Source organism: Emys orbicularis, chromosome 8, assembly GCF_028017835.1.
Source record: "Emys orbicularis isolate rEmyOrb1 chromosome 8, rEmyOrb1.hap1, whole genome shotgun sequence".
Lineage (NCBI taxonomy): Eukaryota > Metazoa > Chordata > Testudines > Emydidae > Emys > Emys orbicularis.
In genome coordinates this window covers 8025529-8037891 of record NC_088690.1, presented here as the reverse complement: position 1 = coordinate 8037891, position 12363 = coordinate 8025529, and the positions used below count along the sequence as shown (strand labels likewise).

At 40.8% G+C, this 12363-nt stretch overlaps 1 protein-coding gene across 1 annotated transcript in view; it reads left to right on the top strand.

The window, feature by feature from the left end:
- AGBL4 (AGBL carboxypeptidase 4) overlaps positions 1–12363 on the top strand; it is a 1406728-nt gene that overhangs the window by 1275361 nt on the left and 119004 nt on the right. The window contains exon 11 of the mRNA XM_065409275.1: positions 4204–4366. Within this exon, the coding sequence (XP_065265347.1) occupies positions 4204–4366 (163 nt within the window). The remainder of the gene's footprint in view (positions 1–4203; positions 4367–12363) is intronic.

The following is a 12363-nucleotide window of genomic DNA, read 5'->3' as shown; positions in this document are numbered from 1 at the left end:
GACACTCTTATGTGGTTCAGACTTGGAGAAATAAATATTTGTTTAGCTACTTTCCTGCTGTGCGTGTTCACTGCATTTGCTTAATGATGACTTTGCATTGCAAGGGATTCAGGATAATAGAGTCTCCCAGGGAAACAAGAGACTAGTTCGCCACTGACATTACCTGCATTGCCTGAGCCTGTATCCCACCTCATCCCACCAAAAATACATTTGATCTCTTTATTGAATCCACGTGCAACCGCATGCCCCTTTTTCTGGCATGCCCAGATTGCCTACATGGTAGAATTTTCATTTCTGCAGGTTAGTTCATTCTGTACCATTTCTTCAGCGTCGCAGCCAAATGCCCTGTATTTTCACACATCCCTTCTACTTGTCCTGACTTGATCAGTGAGGACTCTGCTGTACAAATCTGAGGGCTAAAACCCCTCCACTGCTGTACATGGGGTTTCTTTGTTCTAGTTTGTCTCCAAATGTAAACCTTTTTGTTCTGTCCAACTCATCCTGGTGCAGGAGCCTCCTCCTCCCCTCACCCCCCCCCCACCCAAAAAATAGTTCTAAAACACGCCCAGTCAAATCATGCAATCAGGGCATCTAATCAGTCTGCCTGTGTTCCCGTAGAGCCCCATTTTAAAAAATCTTGGCCTTACATTAAGATCCTTAGTCCATGAATGGCCTCATTTTTCAAATGTGCTGAGCTCCGAGAAGTATGGCTTCTAGAAAAAAAACGTTTCATTCAAAAATTTGAAATTTCTCAGTCATTTCAACCCTCGTTTTGCAGGATTTCAAATGGAACTTTTTTTACTTCGATATTTTTACAAAATCTGAACAAATTGAAATTTTGAAAATTTCATTTTCCCCATATTTCCTCTCTTCCCTCCCACTTTTTTGCCACTGAATGTAATAAAGTGAATAATGTCCAGAGTTTGGGTTGGTTTTTTTTCTTCACTATTTCCTTTCTCTATTCTTTTTCTGTTCTCCACTCCGTAACTTTTTAAAATTCTTCCATCTTTGGAGAAGTTTTGTTTCATTTACAAGATTCCCTTCAAAAAACCATTTTGGCAGGTAGTTTCAGTCAAAAACTTTTGACCGGCTCTACACAGTAGCATCTATTGACTTTACTGGTAGGCTCTGGAAAGTGCCACATTTTTGACAATAGGGCCACTTATTTAAAAGATTTAGGTGCTTAAATTTAGACACAATTTTGAACACTTTTGCTTAACTGTGACCATACTTTGGTTTGAACTTGAACTTTGTTGTCTAGTATGTTCCTATGCATTGCCTCAGAGCGATAAGAGGATGGGATTGGTAAATCCAGCCTTCATATTAGTATATGGGGAAACCTGTCATTGATTTCTAAAGGGCCCAAACTATTCATAGACATTATCACAGGTGGCTGCATCCTACAGTGTGGTTAATATGGTGTAACTCCCATTGGAAATGAGATTTTACTGGCTGATAGCATAGGTGGTCAGCAGATGACTGTCAGCATGGGTCTTACTTTATCCCACAATTTATTGGTAGTCCCTTGATTCCATGGCACTATGCATTCATGTATAATTTTACCTATTCGTATATATACCTGTAATTTTTTTGTGGTTATTTATTTGTCATAGGGAAACCAGCTCAAATGTTGCATCTAGTTATTGGTGAGGTTATGTTTGTTGCCCTATTTCCAAGATGAGGCACGAGAAGAAGATTAAGTAACTAGCTCCAGGTTACGGAGGGAGCTAGTGACTCAGAAAAGATTAGCATCCAGGGAGCTCTTGGAGCCTAATTCTTTACTTTAACCATTAGGCGTCACAACCTCTTCATGCTTCTTTCTCGTGTTGGCCAAAATGAGAGCTATATGGTAACTCATCACTGAAATGTTTGGGACTTCTTTCTGTGATCAACATCCGAGAGAATTGTTTGTAACAAAAAGGATCAGGGAATGTTCTCGTGTTCTCTCTTAATGGGAAGCACAATCCACTAAGAGCAGTCCACTAAGGTTCAGTAGCTAACACTGCATTTAGTGTGCTCTTCTTCCTCGTCATGTTTCTAATTAACTGATGAAACAAACCTGGAGTGATTCACCTCCGAATGCTAGAAGGTCTTGGGCTCCGTAGCTCTGAGGAAGTCAGAATGCTTTCCTTTTTTGAGAGGGTCTTGACTTTTTACTCCATGTCAATTTCATGATTAATTTCAACTTCATTCCTTATTAACTCCACTTTCCTTTCTATTTCCCTCACCCCCATAGATATTCAGTGCATATTTAAGTCTTGCATCACCTACCGTGAAAGCACCTAGAATACGTTAAGCGGGATATATTTTGTGCATCCTTTACCACAAAACAAAGAAACAAAAGTGATATCAGTGCAAAGATTACAAGAAGTCCCATTCAGAAGCTTCTAAATGTAATACTAATAAGAAACTGGATTCCATTTTATTCCAATTAGCCTATAAACCCTACTTTTATAACACGATAGACTTTAAAACATGCAGAATCCTAACAAAGCAGAAGACATTTATTTTGTTTATATAATCCTGTATACCCTATTGATCAAAAATTGCTGTGCATTTGAATATTAGTGTTATCTTCTCAGTTTTAGGTGCAGGAAATGAAACAACTCGAGCAGCTAGATTATTTTTAAATAAATAAATAAATAAAATTCTCATTTTCTCTGTTTTCAGTAACAGTCAGGCTCGACACCTGCTGTGATGTTGGGTAACAAACATGGTAAAAAGGGACTGGCTGGCTCCAGGAATTAATAATGGACATAGCAGCCTGAATTCTCAGTTACATTAAGGGCCTTTTATACTGCCCTGGCTATGTAAAAGGGCCTCAAAGTGGGTGGAAATGTAAGGTCCCTTTAACCTACTAGAGCAAAGCAGAATAAGACCTAGTAAGTCTTTTGCTCTTGAGTCACTGGCTCATGTTCAGCCCAGATTGGTACTGCCTAATGGTTATCACCATTGGATAGTGGCCTGTATGAAAGGAACTGCTATTTTGGGCCTAATCCCTATAGGAGAAGAGTGCACATTGCAAAATACATCACCACACTGGAAGTAGTGCCCTAGAACCCAAGAGTTGAACAGGAATGGAGACTGAGCTCGCCTTTAAACCCTAGATGGTGTCTATCAAAGTAGGGTTTGACTGTGAAGTTCATTGGTTGGCCATCTTACCAAAAAATACTATTGTATTCTTCAGCAGTCGTACAATCTGCTGTGTTTTACACTGTTACTTGCGCTTTAGAACAGTGCAGGATTATTATTTTTTTAAATAAGTAGTTAGCCAAAGCTAGTTAAACTTTGAGTTAGTGAAGGGCAAATTTTTTTGGTCTAATTTCAGACCCACTCAAACATCTTACGTTAGAAAGTTTGACTGGAACTCAAATGTTATTGGGTTTACATTTTGCTTAGGAGAGTCTGTGGAAAGAAGGGGCAGACAGGGGAAGATAGAGATGATAACTTACAATATATACTCTATAAAGCCCAGACATCTGTTCCAGCTTAGCTTTTCGGGGGAAAATTGGGTGGGTTCTGCTTTGCCTATTATAGAGCTTGGGCTTCCTATTATGCTTTCAGAATGGTATCCTTGGCAGGGGTAAAAGATTTAAATTACACCATAAAAAGACTTGTGAACTCAAGCTAGTTAGGTAATTCACAGTGTGAACAGACTCTTAAGCTCCATATGCCTGATTCTCATTTACACTAAGGTGTCTTTATACCATTCTGGCACTGTAACCTGTGGAACTCATTGCTAGTGGATGTTGTGAAGGCCAAAACTACAACAGGGTTCAAAAAAGAACTAGATAAGTTCATGGAGGATAAGTCCATCAGTGGCTATTAGCCAAGATGGACAAGGATGCAACCTCATATTCTGGGTGTCCCTAGCCTCTGATTGCCAGAAGCTAGGAGTGGGTGACAAGGGATGGATCACTCAAAGATTGCCTGTTCTGTTCATTCCCTCTGAAGTACCTGGCATTGGCCAATGTTGGAAGACAGGATACTGGACTAGATGGGCTACTGGTCTGACTCATTATGCCCATTCTTATGTTCGTATGTTAAAGGGACCTTGAAGTGGGTTACTGTATAAATGAGAATCAGGACACATGAGCTTTGCCAATCCTATTTCACACCTTTCTATACAATCTCCTTCCCAAGCCGTACACATTCATGCCCATGATCTCTCCTGATTAGTCCTTGTGTCTTTCTCCCACGCAGTCTAGCACGTCCTTCAACCGTGATGCTGTGAAGGCAGGGACAGGACGACGCTTCCTCGGCGGCTTATTGGACCATTCTTCTTATTGCTATACTCTGGAAGTCTCATTCTACAGCTACATCCTTGGAGGAACTACTTCTAATGTCCCCTATACAGAAGAAGCCTGTATCCTTTACAAATCCATCCTTCTTTCTGAGTGCTTTGAGGGCACCTGAACTGTACATCTAAGGTAAACCCTACTCTAAAGTTAATAGTTTGCTGAGTTGCGAATACATAACTGGAAATATGTGTTTGTTCCTTATGCTTTAATCTCCTTAATATTGATGCTCCACACTATATAAATACAAGAAGGGAAAGGCCTATTAGAGCAAATAGTCCTTTCCACTGCCGGTAAAAGATCGTTCCCCACACTATGTACCTTCCATTTCTTTGTTTCAGTTTACTCCTTACTTTGCTGTTAGCCCTTTACTTGTATGATTGTCTTAATACTCAGAGCAATAGACACCTTTAGCAGTGAGTCATAGCTTCTTCTATGCCAGATGGAGGTGACCTACCTGTCCCCAGTCTATAGCAAAAAGACCGTAAAAGCTCCATTAGGTCCCAGTGCTGCCTCTGGATCGGATCTTTACTAGAAGTGGTCAACAATGGGGGGGGGGGGGGATCATTTAAAAATTTGAAGGTCTTTCTGTTTTCTGGGGTTTGAAATGGAACCATTTTTCATTCTTGCAAAATTATTTGCAAAATATGTTTATGAAAAACATTCAGTTTTTGAAGTTTTCCATTTTCATTTCCCCACACTCCCTCTTCTTTCATCGCCTGGAGAAATTATATATTTCTTGCCCTATGTAGCTTTGCAAATTTTATGGATGAGAAAATCATTTCTCCCTAGTGAAAGCAAAAAGTGGGTGTTCACGAGGGCTTGGATCTGCCCAAGTGATGCAGCAAATTGATCTTTACTTTTGCCCTTCAGCCCTTCCTTTGTCCATTAAGGTAAACAGCTTCCAAGGAATAGTTCTCTATTCCCCAAACCCAACTGCAGACCTGAGCAGCCTAGCATAACACTTAAGAAATGCAGCACTGAAGAGAGGAATTGTCACACGGTTAGATTCTGTTTTCATAACTTGTCTTATTATCTCAGCTCTCTGGCCTTTTAGAAACATGTGTGTTAGCTTCACCTTTAATTTCCCTCCTCACTCGGCACTCAGTGTGTTGACAACTGCTTATTTACTCTCCCTTTAAAAGTCCTATTTATCAAGAACAATCTTAGTGGAGAGAGAGAGAGAGGCAGGCTGTCCCTATACAAATGAGATCCTGCTTCTCTTGAATATGCATTCCCTTGGTGATTTACATGTCACGCTTGCTAGGTTTGCTATTCAAAGAAGCCCTTTATTTTATTTCAGGTATGTGGACTCTTTTTTTTTTTTTTTTAATCTATGTGGTATCAACTTGTCGTATGCAGATGGAGCTGTATTGCTCTGGCTTCATACATCATTGCCATCAGCAGCCAGTGAGCAGAAAACAAGTTCCAGATCACAATTATTATCATTGGTGATGATGTATGGAAAACTTAGGTGGCAGCTTGATTTTCATAAAACCTGGACTGATCCCTAAGCTAAAAGTAGCACAGACTGGGTTTGACTCGCTAACTGCCATAGCACAAGCTAGCAACCAATAGGAGGGAGGGATAGCTCAGTGGTTTGAGCATTGGCCTGCTAAGCCCAGGGTTGTGAGTTCAATCCTCGAGGGGGTCATTTAGGGACTGGGGGCAAAAATTTGTCTGGGGATTGGTCCTGCTTTGAGCAGGGGGTTGGACTAGATGACCTCCTGAGGTCCCTTCCAAGCTTGATATTCTATGATTCTGTGGTAAGGGGGTTACAGGCTCAGTGTCTATCAAATGAGTTCGATATTTCCTTTCCTCCTGAGGGTCTCTTTAAAGGCTGCAGTTTGTGATTGTTCTTCCTCGTCAGCTCCATATCCCAATTAGAGGAGGAAATGGGAAGCTGCTTAAGGGAATCTGTGGAGCAGTTGTACTTAAATAACCCTGGGCCCCTCTGCTTGTCAACACATAAGCCCTGTGTGTGAGGGTGGATTTCTCCTTGTCGCCAAAGCACTGGTGACCAAAAGTAAATTAATAGTAATGGACCATCCAGATTAGGCCAAAACTGCTCTTTGAAGCAGCTTGCAAATCAGTAATTAGTTCAAGAGGTTGAGGGTTTTGTAATGGCTCTGAACCAAAGACACGATTAACCTCTGAGGAGATGAGTGCTTTTGTTATCTAGTTGCATCCAAGGAGAATGTCAAGCAAACAGACTAAGAAAATATAACAAGTCCCAACACTTTCAGGTGAGTTCAAGTGCTCAGCAAATCTGAAATGAACATGATGTGACACAGTAACTGCCTTTAAAGACTTGTCTCTTGGGGTCTGATCCATTGAATCATTGGTGTATTTTTTACTGAATAGGGGTGGGATCAGGGCCTTATTGGGCAGCAATATGTTGTAACTAGAATTCTGCAAAGCTTCCAATTTTGGCTTGACAAATACTTGGCTGAGGCTGTGCCTATGACCGTTGAACTCTGTAGCCATGAGTAGAAACTGCAAGAGGCTGTCCCGTGTTTCAGTGTTCATAATTGGTCCCATATGAACTCAGGGATTTTGTCCTGCAAGTATTAATAATAATAATACAATTTCCTGGGACCAGATGGCTGAAGATCTCCAAATGCTCTGTTAACATGAATTCGACCTCATATTCCTATAAAGTAGCAGAGTATAATTAAATACATTTTACAGATGGATAGACTGAGCTAACTGAATTTAATCTGTTCTTTTCACGCGCTTGGCACAAAATGCTATACATTGGCTACACTGTTGCAACTTCAATGTACATGATAAATAAATTCACAATAGTGATGTACTGTATATCTACGTATCACACTCTTCTGTTATTGGATGAAAATATCTTTTTATGTCAATAATATGTCTCTTTACATCAGTTTCAGGGCATTGTCATTGACTCTATAGTCTATCTGAACTTCTGTCTGGCTGTACTAGGTATATGTTTACATTTTGCTGGTCACAGTAAGTCATGTACTTTGCTCAAAGTTCTATGATTACAAGGACATTTTCATAATTATCTAGATAGATGGACACCTCTTAGAGATGTGTGAACTTCAAACTAACTGGTATTACTTAAATTCTAATATCATTTAGCGTGGCCAATATCCTGAGGATTTTTTGTTTTGTTTTGTTGTTGCTGTTTTGTTTTGCTTTGCTTTGCTTCTTTTTCTTTAAAAACACAAAAACAAAGAAATAATTCTTTTTAAAAGTTCATATAATGTGAAAAGTCACATTCTCTTCTCACTTAAACAGAGTTAAAATGCACTATTATGCTCACACTAAATAAATACCACCTTTACTAGGAACTAGGTTACTTCTGACTTACACTGGTGAAACCAAGCTCAGATTTTGGCCCTGAGGTTGCCTACTTGAAATAAAAAGGAAATACAAGATTAAACTTGTATTAAACTCTTAACTCAGCCACGTTAGATGTGCTATATGTTTTCAGGTGTACATTTTAGGACATCAACAATAACATATGAGACTTAAAATCTTGGTCCCTTATAACATTAGGAATAAACAATATTACAATGTGCACCAGGCCTGAATTATCATTGCAGCAGAAAGGTTAACTTTTGCATTTCCTTAGTCTCACTCTACAGACAACATTGCACCAACATAGCTTCCTGCGTTTACTATTATATATTCATTATTTTCTTCCTTTAGAAATACATGTTTGGCTTGTAGGGTCTGCGTCTAACTGATATGTAGCTGGTTTACCAGAAACACCAGGGATATGTTCTGTAAGCTCGGCTCTGCAGCGTACCCTATGATAACATGTACTGTAGATAACAGTGAAAGGCCTGTGCTTGCAAGGCATAATAAGAGGATTGTAGGCTTGTGGGTTTATTGCCTGGAAATAAACAAGGTTTTCTCTGTGCACTTAAAACCCCTCTCACACATGCACGCGTTTGGTAGCAGCTGATTAAAAAAGCAACACCAAGGGTCTGCTCAGCACCAGGTAAAAATGCTTTAAAAGGAGCTGATATGCTTCCATTAAACAAACACCACGTTTTATGAGGCATTTGTAGGGCTTATGACACAAGGCCCGTAAAAGGCTTTTTATGTGCTCACCAAAGGATCAGCAGATGAGCAGACTAGATAACGCTGTCCCTCTCCTTACTGGATCAGGGGGGATAACGAATTGCTGGCTCTCTGCTCATTAGCTCTGATAGCGCTCACAGAGCTCCTTGCCATTAGGAATGCAGCACGACCTGGCTCGGATCCAACATACATCTGAACTTTGACCCATGATTGGCTGGCAAGGGAACAGCGCCAGGTTCTCTGTCCCATGTTGACGATGTTCTAATCATTGTGGTCCTCTCTTGAAGCTCTGAAATGAATCTCTGACTGTAAAGTAGGCAGCCCGTAGGGGAGCGGTAAAGAATAAAAGGAGAGCACAAAGGGGATACTCCCTTAAAAACTAAGGGCCCAATTCTGAAATGGGACTGTTTACATAAGCAAGGATTTGCAGGACCGGGCTTGATGATAGTCTTGTCATAATCAAAGCTGTCTGGCAGCCTCAGCCATAGGAGTCCTCATTTTATGGCAGCACCAGGGCCATCATATTGTGTATCACCCTGGTTATGTCACTTCTTATTTTACACCTTTACAGTTACTTCACTTCAGTAGGAGCTGGGTCTGCTCAATTCCTTACAATCAAACCCAGCTGAATAGAGCTTTGCTGGCTGGAATTTCTTCCAGATGGCGCAGTAGATAGGACACAGGCTTAGAAGTCGGATGACCTGAGTTTTAATCCTGACATGGATCTCTTGTATGACTTTGAATAAATCACTTCCTCTTTCTGCTTCATCTGTAAAATGAGATTAATGATACTTCCCTTCCATTGAAAAATGCTTGGAGATCTGTAGGTGAAAAGCAATGTCCAAGCATTAGGTATTATTTCTAGTAAAGTCTTTTCGCTGTAGTATACAATTAAGGAATGAAATCTATGCTTTTTAACATGAGAGCTGAAAAGATTTACAAAGAAAAGTGGCTTAATATCTTTCATTTCACTAGGTAAGTCACTAAAACTTGCACCCCTTAAAAAAATAAGTGAAGGCATAATTGCACATTATGCCAAATCTCCTAGATGATTTTGGACATGCAAGATGTAGTCACCCCATAGAAATCTGTGTGTGCATTTGTGTCTATGCATGCAAAATGAAAATTTAGATGAGTCCGTGTCATTTCATTTGGGCAACTGAAACTCATAACTAAGGAAATTTAGACTGACTGAAAATTGTTAGCATACAGCTGCAATTACTTGGCTCACCCATATTTAATAGCTAAAAGTTAGCAGAAGGAGTAACCAAAGAGGGCTCAAAAGCAAAGATCCCACAGGGAGAAATTGAGCCACAGGAAAGGAATGTGGTCATTAGTGCCTGAGGAAGTATGAGTGTGCATACCGATTCCTCAGAAAGCGCGTGTAGGATCCCAGTTAATGGCTTGGAGGAGCCATCCTCCACCTGTACCAGGAAAAAAAAAATCACATGTATAACCATTCAGACATGAGAAACTATAGCTATAAACATAGACAATATATAATACACCATGAACTCAGGGCACATGTTGTAACACAGGACAGAGAGAGATTTCTGAGATACACTAATGATCCCCTAGAATGGGGAGCACAGGACTTTTGGTGCCATAAAGGGGTCTTGATGACCTGTTTGCCTCTACCGCCTCAGAGGGGTCCCTAGGAGAAGGCTTCACCAAGCCTAACAATAAGCTGGGGCACGGGGGTGGGGGGGGGGGCGAATTCCCAGACAGTCAGGGAAGCATGACCAGCCAGGAGCTAATTAGGGCGAGAGACGTAACCAACCAGAAGCTGAGGCAGGGAGCTCTGCACTATTTGGCTTGTATTTTTGAGATTACTGCATGGAAGGAAAGGCAGAGAGAGAGACTAGCCCAGCTGGTGTCTGTAAATCAGTCCCCGCCCATTCCCCACAATAAGACCCAACCTGTACTTGCTGAGCCCGGCTTTCCCTCTCATCCGTCTGCTCTGGTCCTTGTTACATCCACCTGTGGGAAGCTCCCTTCTGAGAGCTGAGCAGGAAGGGCAGTTGATGTCAGATTCCCACCATTGTTAAAGTCTAGCTCGTAAGACAACGGATGGGGCAAAAGCGCCTGTTGGCCAGCCTCTTTCCACAACCTAGCTCTTTCTCAGCACCTTTGCTTCAGACTCTGTCTCAGATCAACTAAAGTAAACCCCATTCACACCCCCACCCCCATCTGGTGGGAAACGGTGTCGAGTTTACAGCCATAATGTCAAATGCTGTTAATAGCACTGAAAGCATAGAGTTAAATCATAGAGTTGTAAAGTTACTTTATAGTGATAATGCTGTCAAGCATCAATTTCTCTGCCTCGGGGCACCATGGAAACTTAGTTAATGATATAAGAAGCTGACATTTTTCAGGGTTGCAGCTGTTGGCCGATACCCAGAAGGAATCTGCCCGTTTCTTCATATAGGGTGTATACAGGGAGACCTGCTCAAAGCAAATTAAAAACTAATAAAACTCTATTTAGTGAAGTGTAGTACAGGAGAAAGCTAGTCCAGAGCAAGCTACAATGTTGCAATCTGCGAACTCCTTTCCCCCCCAGAGTGATTTTCTGCATAGAATGAAGCTGTAAGAAAAACTTCCCTCTTAAGAGGGTTTTAGTCTGTGTGTGTTTGCATGTAGATCTGTTTATCTAGCTCAGTTGAAAGATGCTATGGGAGTGCAACGTGCTGTTACAAATGTTCAAGAAGGGAGGAATTGTGGATTTTGCTGAATTGTAAAACATTAATCCCGGATGGTATTTTCAAAGCACAGCTTGGAGACTTAATCATGGGACTCCCATTACCAGTCTAATGGGAGCCATGTGGCTATAGCTGTAGATGTTGGTTTGGAAATTGACACCACAGTGTTTTACAATTAACAACTTTTCCATTTGGATTAAAAAACTAGAATGATATACAGTTAACATGGCACACATTAAATGGATCAAAATCTGGCTAACTGATAGGTCTTAAAATGTAATTGTAAACAGGGAATCATCACTGAGTGGCTGAGTTTCTAGCGGGCTCCCTCAAGGATCAGTTCTTGGCCCTACACTATTTCACATTTTTATTACTGACCTGGAAGAAAACATGAAATCATCACTGATAAAGTTGCAATGACACAAAAGTTGGGGGAGTGGTAAATGATGAAGAGGAGAGGTCACTGATATAGGGAGATCTGGATCACTTGGTAAAATGGGCCAGACAACAGTATGTGTTTTAATAGAGCAAAATGTAAATGTATACATCTAGGAACCAAGAATGGAGGCTATACTTAAGGGATGTGGGATTCTAGCCTGGGAAGCAGTGACTCTGAAAAAGATTTGAGGATTGTGGTGCATAATCAGCCGAACATGAGCTCCTAGTGTGATGCTGTGGCCAAAAGAGCTAATGCAAACCTGGGATGCAAAACAGGGGACACTCGAGTATGAGTCGAGAGGTTATTTTGTCTCTGTATTTGGCACTGGTGAGACCACTGCTGGAATACGGTGTCCAGTTCTGGTGTCCATAGTTCAAGACAGATATTGATAAACTGGAGAGGGTTCAGAGAAGAGCCACAAGATACGAGTAAAGGATTAGAAAACCTGCCTTATGATGACAGACTCAAAGAGCTCAATCTGTTTAGTTTACCAAAGAGAAGGTTAAGGGGTGACTTAATTACAATCTAAAAATACCTACCCGGGAACAAATATTTAATAATGGGCTCTTCTATCTGGCAGAGAAAGTATAACATGATCCAATGGTTGGAAGTTGAGCTAGACAGATTCAGACTGGGAATAAGTCACACATGTTTAATGGTGAGATTAATTAACCATTGGAACAATTTATCAAGGGCCGTGGTGGATTCTCCATCACATATACATTTTAAAATTAAGATGAAATGTTCTTCTAAAAGATCTGCTCTCAAAATTATTTTGTGGCCGTTCTAAGGCCTGTGTTATACAGGAGGTCAGACCAGATGATCACAATGGTCCCTTCTGTGAATCATGGTTAAGTCTGGGTAA